Source organism: Lolium perenne, chromosome 5 (genome assembly GCF_019359855.2).
Source record: "Lolium perenne isolate Kyuss_39 chromosome 5, Kyuss_2.0, whole genome shotgun sequence".
Lineage (NCBI taxonomy): Eukaryota > Viridiplantae > Streptophyta > Magnoliopsida > Poales > Poaceae > Lolium > Lolium perenne.
This window is the reverse complement of record NC_067248.2, coordinates 109,317,744-109,332,740: the sequence shown is the minus strand read 5'-3', so window position 1 is coordinate 109,332,740 and position 14,997 is coordinate 109,317,744. Positions and strand designations below refer to the sequence as shown.

At 44.1% G+C, this 14,997-nt stretch overlaps 2 protein-coding genes across 4 annotated transcripts; one reads left to right on the top strand and one right to left on the bottom strand.

The window, feature by feature from the left end:
- Positions 1 to 327: 327 nt before the first annotated feature.
- LOC127303485 (putative protein Brevis radix-like 5) lies at positions 328 to 1,716 on the top strand. Its single transcript, XM_071820847.1, has 5 exons — positions 328 to 428; positions 543 to 1,073; positions 1,191 to 1,352; positions 1,389 to 1,510; positions 1,620 to 1,716. The coding sequence occupies exons 1-5, from the start codon at positions 348 to 350 to the stop codon at positions 1,699 to 1,701; spliced, it is 978 nt and encodes a 325-aa protein (XP_071676948.1). The 5' UTR covers positions 328 to 347; the 3' UTR covers positions 1,702 to 1,716.
- Positions 1,717 to 5,022: 3,306 nt separating this feature from the next.
- Positions 5,023 to 13,921, bottom strand: LOC127299604 (protein FLX-like 3). Of its 3 annotated transcripts, none has more exons than XR_007850511.2 (6): positions 13,771 to 13,920; positions 12,942 to 13,627; positions 12,707 to 12,852; positions 10,518 to 10,597; positions 10,237 to 10,414; positions 5,023 to 5,416 (listed from the first exon to the last, which is right to left on the bottom strand). XR_007850511.2 is itself a non-coding variant. In XM_051329594.2 (6 exons), the coding sequence occupies exons 2-5, from the start codon at positions 13,619 to 13,621 to the stop codon at positions 10,334 to 10,336; spliced, it is 987 nt and encodes a 328-aa protein (XP_051185554.1). In that variant the 5' UTR covers positions 13,622 to 13,627; positions 13,771 to 13,921; the 3' UTR covers positions 5,023 to 5,416; positions 10,291 to 10,333. The 3 variants fall into 3 exon arrangements, 2 of the variants coding, with proteins under 2 accessions (XP_051185554.1, XP_051185553.1); XM_051329594.2 differs by having other exon boundaries at positions 10,291 to 10,414; positions 13,771 to 13,921; XM_051329593.2 differs by lacking the exon at positions 5,023 to 5,416 and having other exon boundaries at positions 10,104 to 10,414.
- Between the last annotated feature and the right edge of the window lie 1,076 nt (positions 13,922 to 14,997).

Sequence of the window (14,997 nt, the reverse complement as noted above, 5' to 3'; positions counted from 1 at the left end):
AACGACAAAGCATGTTTCCGTCTGTTTCCATTCTCATTCCGTTTCAACCCTAACATAACAAGCACCATGGCACATTGCAGAAAACACTCTGCTTCACATGCATTTCAAATCCACCGCGACCGTTGGACCGACTACTGCTCGATCGCAGCAGAGGTTTGAAATCGGGAATGTTTCCGCCGCCCATAACTCGCGCAACAACGTACGCAGCCAATCTGAATAAATACGCCCATCCGCACTAACTGCGCCTCGTTTGAAATTTCCATCTTCTTCCACACCCGATCCCCCAAAAGTGCGGAGTAGAGCAGAAGAGGCAGAGGCAGGTGTAGGTCGACCGGCCGGCGATCGAGATGCACGTGTGCTTCCGCGGCGGCACCGGCGACAGCAGGGTCTCCAGGTCCATCAGCGTCATCAGGGGCTTCACCAAGAACGTATGTACCTATCGCCGCCGCCATCGATTGAATTACTTGGTTTCACCTTCCAGCCTATCAATACGAACCCTTCGCTGCGTGCGTGATTTTAGATAGTCGTACGTGTGCATGCAGATGAAAGCCATGTCCCTCAAGGCGAAGGAGGGGGGCGGTGGCGGCCATGGGCGGCGGAGGCGACGGAAGGAGGCTGACGGTGGGGATCACAATGATGCTGCCGGAGCGCCGTCGGCCAAGATCGCGCCGGCGCAGTTGCAGGACGAAGCGGACAACGACGATCGCCGCCGTGACCATGAGCTGCGCATTGAAGAGGACAAGAAAGGAGGGAAGAAGCAAGAGTACTGCGACAAGTGCTGCTCCCCTCTGCTGGACGACGACGACGGTGGCGGCGGGGGTGACGGCGTGCGGGAGTGGGTGGCGGAGCCGGAGCCCGGGGTGCTGCTGACGCTGTCGCCGCGGCCCGACGGCAGCAACCGCCTCCGCAGGGTGCGGTTCAGGGAGGAGCTGTTCGACGCGTGGGCGGCGCAGAGCTGGTGGGCCGACAACCACGACCACATCGTCGAGCTCTACAGCGTCGTCCAGTCCGACGACGATGACGACGCGGCGGCCGCCATGCCTGCCACCCCATGCCAGTCCGACGAAGAAGAAGCGCCGCAGCCGCAGGTATACAGTGATTGATCGCACTTAGTCCATCGATCATGGGCTTCATGGCTTGGTTCGGTTCGACTCACATGCAGTGTTCGATCGTGGATTTGGCTGGCACAGGACGCGACGACGCCCCGCGCGGAGTCATGGTCACCGTCGACGTCCAACTTCTCCGGCGAGCCGTCCAGCGGCAGTGGGTCAGCCGGCACGGTGGGCTCGCCGATAATGGGCCTAGTCACCGCACCCGAGAACCGCAGCGGCAGCAAAGCACCACCACCAAGAGCACCTAGAGCGGCGGCGGCTCAACAGGACAACGAGGACGAGGAGGACGTCGGCGACCAGCAGTGGAAGGAGTGGGTGGAGGAGTACGATCCCGGCGTGTTCCTTACCGTCCGCGCCTACCCCGACCACCCCCTCCAGCTCCGGCACGTCGAGCTCAGGTACCAGCCTGCTCAACACAACATCTTTCTTCTTTCCGATATCATCAGATTCGATCCGGTGACAAATGTGAGTAGAAAACGAATGATGAATTGTTTTGTTGCATCGCAGCCGTGAGAGGTTCGGCGAGGTGAAGGCGAGAGTGTGGTGGGAGGAGAACAAGGACAAGCTGCGCAGCCTCTACTCCTTCTGAATCCGCATACATGCCTTCCACCCGTTTTGCAGATAAATAAACATACTATGCTACTGGTAATCACAGGTTTACAACTAGAAGAAAAGGGAATTGGAATTAAAGTACGCTTCTGAAGTCTGAAAAAAACAAAAGATATACTATCCTCCGTCCTAAATTAGTTGTCTCAAATTTGTTAAAATATGGATGCATCAAGACACTAAAACATGTCTAGATACATCCATATTTAAATTTTTTTGGGACAACTAATTTGGGACGGAGGGAGTACATAGTTCTTAGAAATTTGGTGAAATTCATTCTAGAATACGGCATTTCGCAAAAGTACTTTTATTTTCTGATGAATTCCTGTAATCTTGTTCGTTGTACATAAATTAGTTCTGCCCTCTCATTGATCGATTAGTGATATGCATACAACTTCCTGTCTTACCTATCCGTCTTGGACTAGTTTCGTTCGCGCTCTCATCCGCGCATTTTCAGAGTTTCAGATGTACAAGTGTGATGCATTTAAGCGGACCGAGTACATGCAAACATGTGTTCAGTGGTGAACTGTCTGTTCCGGGCATAGTGTAGCATTTAGGTTCTCACAGGATCTAATAATTTGCAGGCAATGTATCTGATAGTGCACAAAAGAGAATCTACCCCAATTCTCTGGTGTGCTAGGGTGATGAGCTCTAGGGGTCGGTGGCAAAAAGAGAATGCCCCAATTCTGTGACATTTGGGGCAAAAATAGGGTAGGATGTGGGTGTCCCCAAATTTCTCTCATGGTCCCTTAGATGATAACTTTCCAAGGAAAGAAAATCATCTAACCGTACCAACATAAAGTCTGTTTTGAAGACCTTTTAGAGAAAAGCTGGATGAAGATGAACCGTCAGTCGGATTCACAGTTTGAGAGATAAAATGCATTTAAATTTTGATTTTGCAGAAACGTTGGTGACATTATCCGTGTAAACATGCCAGCCACCTATGGTGCCAAATGACAGCCCACAAATCCACATGTCATCACATCCTTTTTCATAAGCCATCGCTGATTTGTAAAGCGTAGTTCGTTTAAGAAAAGGGACATCACAATGCAAAACCCAGTCTAATAGTTATCCCAAATTTATAAGCAGAACATGAGAATGGGTCTGACTTGTTCCAGCAAAAACTCACCAGCTTGGAACGCCACGGATCACCAACCAAACAGCAACAGCTATCGTCAACACCACATATCAGTACAAGCGCATACTGTAACACACGATTAACTACGTCTTAATTTATTCGTACAGTACAAACGTAAGGATGAACCAGCCTAGGTGGCTAGCTAGCCAATCCTGGGGGCTTTGGTGACCTTGTCGCTGGAATCGACGAACACCCTGACTCGGCCGGTGTTGTAATCCATGGTGAGGAAAGAGTCCGCCGGAACCACCTGGACGTTGGCCTCCGGCTTGTCCTCGATGATCTTCTTCTTGGCCTCCTCCGATGACAGGCCCACCACCTCTGGCCACGAGCTCTTCCCCTCGGCCGGCACTGCCCCTGCCTCCATTGAAACTTTCAAACCTGTTAGCCCTTTGACAGCGAGTGTATTTGGTAGATTGGTGGATGGCAATGGGCTCTGTGGGTGGTGCTGTATTTATAGGGAGCCATGCGATGCGGTGTGGCTGTGTAAGAAAGGATGAGGACAGTTTTAATTTCAGGGGTAGCTCCAATGGGGAGTTGGAAACAATGTCCTGCACAGTCAACAGATGCTAGCTCGATGCGATATCTTTGAAAGCTCAGTGTAACGATGGAAGAGTAAATTAAGCAACGCTTGGCCGGCTGGCCGGCCGGTCATGGAAGAACTGTCAATGGTGGGTTTCTTAATCTCGCGTTCTTGAAACGAAAGAACAACAAATCATGGCCAGTAGTCCCAGTTATCTGCCAGAATAGTCTATGTTTCAATCCGGAGAATTGCAAAAGGAAACGATACAATTATGCAGGAACGTGAAGAAAATCGCTGGCTATGCTACGGTGAAAACGTAAATCGTAAATGCAGCAACAGATGGCAACCGCGTCAACACAGGTTCCATGGAACACGTACTTCGATTAGAAACTTATTTTATTCCTAGGCGTCGGCAACCTACGACCCCATCAGGATATTATGACCCTGCTATTTCCACAAGTACCACGCCGCACAATCTTTTTATGACCCTGCTATTTACGCAAGTACCACACCGCACAATCTTTTTATGACCCTGCTATTTCCGCAAGTACCACGCCACACAATCTTTTTCGACACTCAAATGTGGTAAATCTTTGTGAAAACATTTTCGCCCAACTACCTAGTGCATCTATAAATCTTTGCTAAAGGTATTGTCGACGCGGTTGGTATTCCCTGAAACGGCTCTAGAGTCGCTTGCTCATGCTTGCCGCAACAAGGGATTCAACAAACATGAGACTCAACGGCCATGACTAAAACGGAGAGTAACCATATATACATAAAAGGATACTGATATCCGGTGGAATGGAGTTTGATCCAAGTCAACTCTCTTTGCAGGATGTAAGCGGTTGGTAACTACGACTTCCATTTCAAATTCTTTGCTGGTAATATCTGAAGCTTCTTCCAGCGAAAGTTCACAAAGCCAAATGCTGGTGTTTCGATGAGGATGCATGGCAGGGAGCACAAGGGCATCCTATGACCAGTCAAATCTGGTTCTATTCTTATATGAAACCTTCTGAGCCGTAATCCACCTGTCTGTGATACCAAAAGTTCTAATTCTTCACCATACAGATATAGGTGGTGAAGGAATACTTAATTCTTGTACTTCTAGCAATTGTGTGCTACATCACTCCCAAAAAGATCAATTTCATGCTTCGCACAATCTTCCTGGGCATCCCAGAAATGCTCTACTTGCAGGATCTTCATTTCAATATAACCACTCAACAGGGCTGTGACAGCAAAATCACGCCCATGAAACGGTACATATGCAGTTCAGCACAGGTCCTGTGGGATTTCACTGTTTACCATTAAGTCAAACATTCAAATGGGCATGTTGGTAACTTGGTCTATGTGCAGGTCCTGAGGGACACCACTGCGGGATCATCACCAGCTTGCATAAAACAGCATAACACAAGCCCTAACGAGATTCTGACATCCTGCTTTAAGGTCCTGCCACGTATGAAGAAACAACTTAGTGGCATCTTAAGCATATACTGACCATAAGCTCCACTGCTTGCCAAACTGGTGACTGCATCCAAATTGAACACCTGGAAACATCATGGCCTGGCGCAAGTCAACCCACCAACTGGGTAAGCCGTAACCTAGACAGTTTGCAGCAAAATCTCTTTTCAACTTCCAAATTAGAACAGAGGTTTCCAGACAGGCACAAATTCTATGACACAAGTTTGCTCTTCCCCCAAGACCACATCCCAGTCACCCACGGTCTGACATTCAAGACCTTCCAGTGTTGCTAGGGCAGATGCTAATGATCCTTCTGGTGGATAAACCATTTCTCACATCTCCAACTGGTATGGTAATCCATGTCTTTGGCTCTTGCAGGAATGTCTAGACAGTCTGCTGTTTTAGTTTCAATGAAGAGCTCATTTCTAGATGCATTAGTTAAGTGCAAGAGAACCTTCAGCATCAGAAAGGCAACAATTATCAAGATACCATATTTACTGTTTTCTTGCAGTAGCTGCTCCTTTCTTCTCATGATTGATATATATCTTCGCCAGAGGAAAAGGACCAACTGAACATTTCAACCTGTAAGGTGAACAACAGTTGCGTTAGACATTCTGATCTTAAATAGAATCATCTGAAGAGTTGTACAGAACAGTAAATATATAATAAATAACACAAATGCAAAACAGTAAACTAACACAGAATGTTAGTATGATAAAAATAGTATAGTACTCCCGCCGTCCCAAAATAACTTGCTAAACTTTGTCTAGATACAGAAGTATATAGACGCATTTCAGTTATAGATACATCCGTATCTAGAAAAAGTTGACGTGCCGCAGGTTTCAATTAAGTCAAGCAAGTACTTTCTCTACCTATCCCCATCTAAAGTTTCTGTCATGGTGCCAACCCCCCATCAACGCCGGCGCCAAACCCCAGCCCGTACAACATAAAAAAATTGAGATCATGGCCTACTGTCAGTAACTCCTCTTGCAGATCCAATAACTGTACATGTACCTCATAACTTCAACTATGAGTGAAGTGAAGTTACAATACATGCTAATACCATTCTCAAGATACGACTTCTGTATCCTCCTTGGCTCCTTATGTTTCATAAAAGTAAAATGTAAGGTGAAAATCTTAAACCCCAAAGCAAAATAACATTTTCCAAAGAGAAATGCCTTTTGTATCTCCTCTGTTCAGCAACTACTCATCTCCTACAGTATAGTAAGTCTAACTTTGTTTATCTCTCTCCACAGCCGATATCACAAATATCTCTCTAAAACTAATGGGATGACATGAAACAGCAATTAACCATGAAGTTTGAACTGTTTCCTACAACACTCCTGAAGCAGTAAGCCAGTGACAAAACATATATGATCTGTCCAGTTATATTTCTCTCCGTTTCCCTCACAATTCTAGACAAATCCCATCCACCAGAGGTGCCAACTTTTAAGAAGTTCAAGAACCTGAAGATAGGGGTTTGGAAACCTTATAGGCCTCAATTACTCAACTAACTCCCAAGTGCATCAATTTGCACCTACAGAGAAGAGTGATTATACATAGTCTTATCAGATCCTTGCTGAACTGTAGAATGGCATAGGTCATCTTGAATACAATTCAGATCAGATTGTCACTTCAACTATCCAAGTGAGCATGCCTAGTTACCATACTTAACAAACTGCTATTAGATGTCACTTGCAAAAATACTACTCCCTCCGATCCATAATAATTGTTGTGGCTTTAGTTCAAATTTGTTCAATTTAAACTAAAGCCATGAAACTTATTATGGACCGGAAGGAGTGATATAACTCCATAACATGTTAAAACCACACCCGGATAAGCTTATGTGTGGCAATCAATCACCATATCCAGGGCTCTTCACCAGAAAATGAACAATACTCAACAGGTGTTCATTAAATTGCTAGGCGCTAGATACAGAGCCAGACTGTCAGAAGTAGTGGTCAATGGCGAAGACAATCTTGGCCGAGGTTGAGCTGTGGAAGATGCCAGTGCAACGTCGCTTCGCAGGATCCAGCTGTGGGGGTGCGTGAGGCTGTCTGAGAGAGGGCATGTCTTCTCCCTATCCTTTTTGTAGATTAGAGTAGGCCTTCCTTTCTAGCTTCAGTTTTAGCCTTTGTTTTGGTTTTGGTCACTGTACTTTGCACCGTAGCAGCACTCTTCTTCAAATACACGGCACATTTAGATATATGTTCGAGAAAAAGGAAACTGGTATGCACCAGTTGAGTGGCAGGGCGCGAACTAGCACCTAGTCCACCCTATGCACCATATGCTGACTGTCTGCAAGGGAGGGTGGAGAGGAGACAAAGAGCAGGACATGGAGGGAGATAAAGTAAAGAGACAGATGGTTTACAGGTTTAGGGCATCAAACTCAACAGCGACAAGGCTAGAGTTGCTTCATCTTTATATGGTTCAACTCAACGAGGACACTAAAGTGGATGCCAACTTCCGATGAGCCCCAGATGGCCGTCAGACCATATCCACGCCACCACATAGGCTCAAAGTCTTCTTGTGTCCTTGTCTTCCTCCAGTCACAGATGTGTTGCCGCCCTTACCAGCATGCTCCTATGCAGCCTCTACTGCACCTCAACACATGGCTATGCCAAGCTCACATTGAACTTTTCTGACTTTTAGAACACTGGCCTACTAGCCAGGCTTCCATGGCATACTGACAAACAACATCTCACATCTATCCTACAGTGAAGTTAATTGGGTTCAAACGGGTCTACTCGAATATCCAAATATAAAACTGGAAATTAACATACTAGTAGAGATTAATGAAGGAGCACTATCAAAAATGATAGTTTAAAATAATAGACAGAGACTCGGCATAACTTCTGGCGTGGATGAAGAAACTACTTGCCTCATAGTTGGTAAACCACCCGCAGATTGCTTTTGTCATTTGGAGAGCTTCAGAATGACCTCCGCTTTGAACCTTCCAAAGTGATCTACACAAGCTAGCAGGGCAACCATCTCCCGTAGAACACAAGCATAACAGCTATTTACAAGCTTTGTACATGGACTAAGTAAGCCCAGCTCGTTAGGCCTAATATGGACAGATAAGACTTAAAACAGACTTAAAAATCCATATAGTCCAAACATCAACTATCTTTCCAACCGACTTCTGCTGAAGAGTAGTCTGCCAGTCTGCTTTAAGCATTCTATGACATCCAAGATCAAACTTCCACCTGTCGGCTGTCATGAAAACACAAACAAATTCTTTGCCCTTCTTTCCAGCACCATACTCTCTGGCCAACTTCAGTCGATAAGTTAACCCGCTCGGGACAACTTCAGTCGATAAGTTAACCCGCTCGGGATTAATCTCCATAAGCTGACACGCTATAAAAGCAACTGAATCCCATGGAGCATCCAAATTCTAAACTCTGTGCATGGGATAATAATTAAGTCCAGCATGTTGGAACTTAATGTGGACCTAATAAAGGCAGATTCTCAGCTTAACTCTTCAACTAACTTCTATTAAAATCTGCACTGTGCTTTAAGCATCCCATGGAAGAACACATCAACCTTTCATCTGCTGCTTTCACACAATAACTTGGAATGCTTTCCCCTTCTCACAAACTGAGCACAGCTCTCCTGTACGGAGGTCAGAAGCACTCTTAAAGCCAACTTCTATTCAGAATCTACACTTCTTTTGAGCATTGAAGTAAAGAATACATCAAGCTTCCATTTGCGAGAACACTGTTATGGACAGTAACATCTTGTATCAAAGAAGTTCACAATGACTTTCACGACAAGAAGAATCTTCCGTGCTCAAATCCGGTACATACTCCATCCTATCACGAAGAGTGCACTTCTTCAAGTATCCTGTTCTATTGGAGTTGTGGAGACCGTTAATGTGTTCCAGGGAGATCCAAGAGTTGTGGCCTTCGTCAAATACAGCTCAGACCATGATGTGGTATAAGATTTCATTCAGGAGGTTGCAAGGCCGATGCATCTACTATAGCTGCTGGCAACTGGTACAGAAGTCGACTCTCTATCTTCCACGACAAACACTATAGTACTTCATGTTCTCCACGTGGGTAAAATCTTCCAAAGCTAAGAGTTCATAAAGTTCAGCACAGTACCCTAAATAACATCCATGATCCATCAGATGTTGCTAGATAGTGAGATGTTGGCATCGTCTCCAACTCTACTAAATTGAACTGCTGATCGAAGTTTGGAAACTAGAGCTACCAGTAAGTGTCCAACACAGAAGAGGGCTAACTTAACAAGTAATACATCAGCCGCATAGGTAATAGAGCTAACCAAGTGGGTAATAGGCAAAAACAGTAATCATGCCCATTCACACAGCATCAAGCCAGAAAAAGGATGGGAAAAGTGGCATGTAGATGCGCGCTCTACTAATTTCAGGGAGCAAGAGAGGCCATGTTACGATAGCATGCAACAGTGGTCCAATGGTTGTTCCAAACTTCCAATAGGCTATTTGACGTGTCAAAAGTGCCAGAGCAAGAATTTTATAATCAAGCTCACACAAGGTCTGGAAGTTCAAATCCATCAAGCACAAGACAAGTATAATTGACAAAACTGATGATGCAAGTACCAGATGCAAACCAATTCAGATGAAACAACTTATGATGTTAAACTTCCATTGAGTTTAACAGCACAACTTACTGCCCATATGTTCAAAAACGAAAAGAAAAGCAACCATAATCCTACATAATAGACTTGTCCACGCTGTTATCGTTTCATAGACTGAAGGAGGTAAGGTTAGCCTCTCATTTAAAAAATATTACTTAGTGATTCATATTTGTTGATAACAGCCTTGAACCTGCTACACTTTCAATATGCAGCAGTTGTTATGAACCCAACATATGATCACTACATGGGACAACTTCAGCCAACGTAAACCTAGATGTAGAAAATAACTTTACGACTTCAGTTTTTGCAGAAAATGAGCTGCACACACGTCTGAAAATTGTTGGTAACAATTAGTAACTGACTAACACCCTCACCATAGCTTAAAATTATTCAAGTAACATGAAAAAACCATACAATTATCACCGAGGTTAAACTTTACACACACACACTATCTGTATCATCTCACATCAAGCTCATTAATACCTTGTGTAACTGCATGGTGGAAGCTTTTGTAAATACGTACATCCAAAGTTTATGAGTTAAGACGTTCATAGCTTCACATTAAACTAATGCATGCTCTATATATGACATGACTATTGTTTTATCATATATGTCCAAAGTCAAAGCCATGTAAAAATATTTGCTAGTCATGGATCCAATAACCAGGAAACATGCATAAATCTGAAGCCAAGATGTAAATGTAATAGGATATTGTTGTGCCAACTTTATCAACTAACACGGAAAGCAAAATTATTAGAAGCATTTAAAGAAGTCTGGAGTCTAACACAAACAAGTCGGTAGATAAGATATTCTGAACCATGTGATATGATCATTAACACCTAATAGGTGATTCTTTCTCCCAGGAATGTAGCAGCTGGGATCTTAGCGGTATTGGAAACGAGTCTTGTCATATGCGCCCCACGAAGATTCAGGAGGATGCGAAGGACCTTTGTCAGAAACTCCCTGATAACAAAATAGTACATTTCCAATTAAATGAAAAATTATCATAGGCTGATAAGGAAAAAAACAAAATTCTTTGAGACCGCCATCTTTTACAAGATCATACCGCATGGATATTGTATTTATCTCCGTATTGAGTAGGGAAAGCCGCTTCAGGACTACCCAACTTCATCCCATATGATCCACCTTCAAGAGCAGGTAAACATAGTACCATGAGAGTGACTCTATTTTATTCCAAAATATCAGAAATTGCCACCAGCAATGCATCCAATGATGCTGACAAAAAAGATAATATTCAGGTAGTCTAGGTTGGAGAAAATCACCATCTAGGATAACTCTGTTATGCTTATGTTGTGAGGATGATTTCTGCTCTCATTGTTGACGAGAACACACATGTGTTTACTGTTTACCATTGTGGAAAGCATGCCAATAAGTTTTGTGATTTTTATTTGTCCGTTAAACAAAGATAAATGTTGAGGCGGGTGGGTCAACTGTGAAAAAGATCAGGCTGTGGGTCAGATTAATTCGTGTTGGCAAATTTTGCAGGGCTAATGAGTATATTAGGCTGTCTTCTTAAAAATGTGTTGATGGTGCTAATACCCTTGGGTCTCACTAATTTTTTTAAACATGTAACTGAAAAGCAGGAACAATCGATAAGTTACTACTAACAGAAAAGCACATGATTTCCATTCATATATGCAGTAAAGAGAGACCATATAAATATGAATTTTAAACGCATACTAAGAACAAAATTCAGCATGGTTTTTAACTTCTTAATGTGAATTTGCATACCCAGAAAGACTGGCACTCAACAAGGATCAAGCATATTGAATAGAAGCAACTGCACGTATACTATTTAAAAACATATATCTTGTCCATGTACTACCTCTGTCCGGATTTAATTGACTTCTATCAATATGTTATTTATTCATTAGCCTTCTCTACCCCACGTCGATTAAATAGGAACGGAGGGAGTACTTATTATAAACTAAGTGTCATCTTGTCAGATAGAGCAAAACAAAATGTCTATTTAAAAATGTGTATGCAGGAGATCTTGCTCAAGCTAAAAATTACCAGTAAAAATTTAGAAGATAAGTTCAAACTCAATATTCATCATAAATTGGGAGGCATGTTATAATCTGGCAATAGCCAGTGGGCACCAGCAAACACAGCATAAGGGAAGACCCCGGCGCACAGGATACAGCCAGCAGATTTAGCGAGTCCTGGATGGCTAGAACTTTCCTAACCTTCCCCATCATATTAGGCCTTTGGATTTAAATATGAGTTTGAGTCTAAATTAGGATATAAGTGAAGATGCAAATCAGGAAAGGGTTAAAGTAGAAGACATATTAGACAAGATATGTAATCTCTCTTTAGTGATTCCTATTTGTAAGCAGCCAATCTTTCAACAAAGGGCAAGGAAGAAAATAGAACAGAGTTTTGCCCTCCATCCCTCTCATTTGCAACAATGGCACACAAACATCGTCCTTATCATCCCAACTTCATCATATCATCCGTCACGCAACACACAAGCAGATAACAATGCGGCAGGGCACGGAAAGGGGAGCTGCCATCTTAGCTTTAGTGCAACTTTATGTTTGTGCTGCATATAGTGATGGCGTCTTCCAAAATTGCACATAAGTCTCAGTGTGCCGTAAATGACAAACAAATGGCAGCTGGGCATGTTTAGTCTAGCTCATACAAGCAACAAAGTTTTCCAACTTCATGATTTGAATGGCTTTGTGAATAGGTTTCCTACAAACTGTGTTTAAAATTTCACATGACCAAATTGACTTTTGAAGAAAGATGAGACAAAGCAAGTTTGCGGATTTACAGTGCCAAAGGCGGACTAGCGCAAAACCTCCACCCACGCCATACAAGAATACGTAACAGGTTACAGCTTTTATAGCCAAAAATGGTGTAACATAACACAATGGATGGGAGTGTAACACAATAAGAAGCTGGTGTTCATTGCCCCCTAGATCTTTAACACATCTGACGATACCATTTGTAGAAAAATATCTGGCTAATAGAAACAAACAAAAGAAGAAATTGAATGATTACAAACCCATGCAAAGTGTTACCAGATGCAGATTGTCAATAGGAATGCAGTTATACATGCTAGTTCACAGAATTCCTAGATCAGGATTGCTGATAATACACAACCCTACCATATAGCACATATACAACTCCAAATCCAAAAAATAATAATAATTACAGTCAAAGAAAATGGAAAATATATGTAGAAAGGATAACTGAAAATTCGAAATGCAGTAGTGGATCAAAATTACATACCTGTGCCCCATGGTCTCCCATCCAAATTAGCCAACTCGGCCCGCATTTGTTGAATTTCCTGTGCCATGGACATCATACTCTTTTCCATTGCTTTCTTTTGTTCCACCAGCTCAAAATTCACCTTCTGCTCTGATTCACATGCATTCCTGCAAAGAAGCCAAATCCATGATATCAAACCAAACGACTTAGTAGGATACTGAGAGTGAGGTCCAGCAAAAGAGATGGTTTGTGGTACCTTGTATGAGTAAGGTCCTGCTGAAGGCCATCAATCTCTGCTTTCAGCATAGGTAACTGTTTTGTATCAGATCTATCCCTATTCAGCTCCTGCATGATTGAAGCAGCCTTTGCAGAGAGATCTTTCCTGATAGCAAGGAGCTTCTCTACCTCGCCACGAAGATGCGCAACCTCATCTCTGAGAGGCTCATTTGCTCTAAGTTCGGCTTCAAGCTTCCTCCTCTTGTCCACGAGCTCGGCAATATAAGCTTCCTTCTTGCCATTAATCTCGGCGATGATCATGTTCAAGTGACGGACCTCCTCTTTGTTAGCCTGCAACTCCCTGTGCAACTCCATCCGCTCCTCACCTAGAGCGTGACGGTCAGCCATAAGCCTCCGGAACTCGACCTCGTGCAACTCGATTTCTTCCTCCATAACAGCTGGGTGAGGGTGAGGGCGAGGAGCCATCCTCATGACGGGCCTTTCGTGAACTGCAGGATAGACTCTGCGATCCTCGATCACGCGGACTGCAGGATAGCCTCTGCGGTCATCGACTAGACGGATCTCAGGATGGCCCCTGCGATCATCCACCACACGGATACCGGGATGATGGCCCCTGCGATGATCCTCGAGCACACGGGCGTCAACGTAGCCCCTGCCATCCTCGACGAAACGGCGCGGCAGGCGATCTCTTCCTGACATGGTGGCCTGAAGGCAGACGTGAGAAAACAACATCGAGCTATGTAAATCAACCATTATCACCGAAGAAGGTGCGGATCTAGATGGAAATTCTTGGTGGAGAATGATTAGCTTGGGTATAAGTAATCGCCGGATGACCCAAAAGCTCGTACCTTTAGAAACCAATGTCCAGGATTCGGACGGGGTTGAAGACGGCGGGACGCGACGAGTTAGAACGGTGGCGGCGGCGCGCGTGGGAGGCGGAGTAGGGGTTTGGTTTGGGGCGTGAGGCGACGGCGCGCGGCGGCAGGTCTAGGGCATAGCGGAGACGGATTGGAGCTTGGATATACTCTAGGTCTGAGCACGAGATTGGTTAGGTCGTGAGAGGAGTACACAAAATGAGTAGACGGATTTTTCTTCGCGCACCAATACGCTCATTTTGGCGTATTTCCTGGCATCAGAAACGTATTTTGGTCATCTGGGTTAAAGCCATACTCACGCAAATTGTCATAAGCACGCGTTATCGAAATTACAAGTACTACCAGATTACTGCACTTAAGTTCGGGACAAATGGTGAGCGAAACGAAGTGTAGTATCTTCTTCAGTTCTAATGTTGAAGTTGAGGTAAAAGTTCAAGTTTGTGAAAAATTGAACATTATGATTGAAGCTATTTCAAAAGTTGAGGTAAAAGTTCAAGTTCGCGGATTCTAAAGCTTGGTGCTTCCTATGGAAAGTACAAGTACCTGCGGAGATCTAGGTTTTTCTATGGCGACTAGCTCAACAGTCATTACCCGCAGCGGATCTTTTGGAACATCGAAATATGGCACACTCTAGCTCGTGTTCATTATGTGGCGGAGCTGATTCCTGGAGACATTCCCTTATTGAATGCAATATGGCGGTGAGTGTTTGGGCACTTTCTGATGAGGAAATGGTGGAACACATGGATTCTATCGGTGAGCCAAATGCTAAGAACTGGCTGTTCAAACTCATTGAGACGTTATCACATGCGCAATTCACCAGGCTAACGGTTTCTCTTTGGGCGATTTGGACGGCGAGACGGAAAGCAATCCATGAGGAAATCTTTCAAAGCCCTTTGTCAACACATGGTATCATTAATTCATACCTTGAGGAGCTGAAAGCTGAAAGTATAGAGATGGTAAACCTAGAGGGGGGGTGAATAGGTTTCTACAGATTTTAATTCTTTCTTTGCAATATTAGGCTTTGCGGAATATAAAGGTGAGCATAATGCAAACTAGGTGAAGCAACCTATATGAGGATACAACTAACTCGAGCACGAAGGCTCTCACAGGCAGTTAAATCACAAGTAAGGAGTTCGGTTGGAGATAACCGATAGCACGCGGAGACGAGGATGTATTCCTGTGTTCCCTTGCTTTGGAACA

Coding starts and splice junctions, on each gene's coding strand:
- LOC127299604 (XM_051329594.2), bottom strand. CDS start 13,621: ATGTCAGGAAGAGATCGCCTGCCGCGCCGTTTCGTCGAGGATGGCAGG. Junction 10,598..12,706: donor TGGGAGACCATGGGGCACAG/GTATGTAATTTT, acceptor CTGCTCTTGAAG/GTGGATCATATGGGATGAAG. Junction 10,415..10,517: donor ATAAATACAATATCCATGCG/GTATGATCTTGT, acceptor TTTTGTTATCAG/GGAGTTTCTGACAAAGGTCC.
- LOC127303485 (XM_071820847.1), top strand. CDS start 348: ATGCACGTGTGCTTCCGCGGCGGCACCGGCGACAGCAGGGTCTCCAGG. Junction 429..542: donor TCAGGGGCTTCACCAAGAAC/GTATGTACCTAT, acceptor GTGTGCATGCAG/ATGAAAGCCATGTCCCTCAA. Junction 1,511..1,619: donor CTCCGGCACGTCGAGCTCAG/GTACCAGCCTGC, acceptor GTTGCATCGCAG/CCGTGAGAGGTTCGGCGAGG.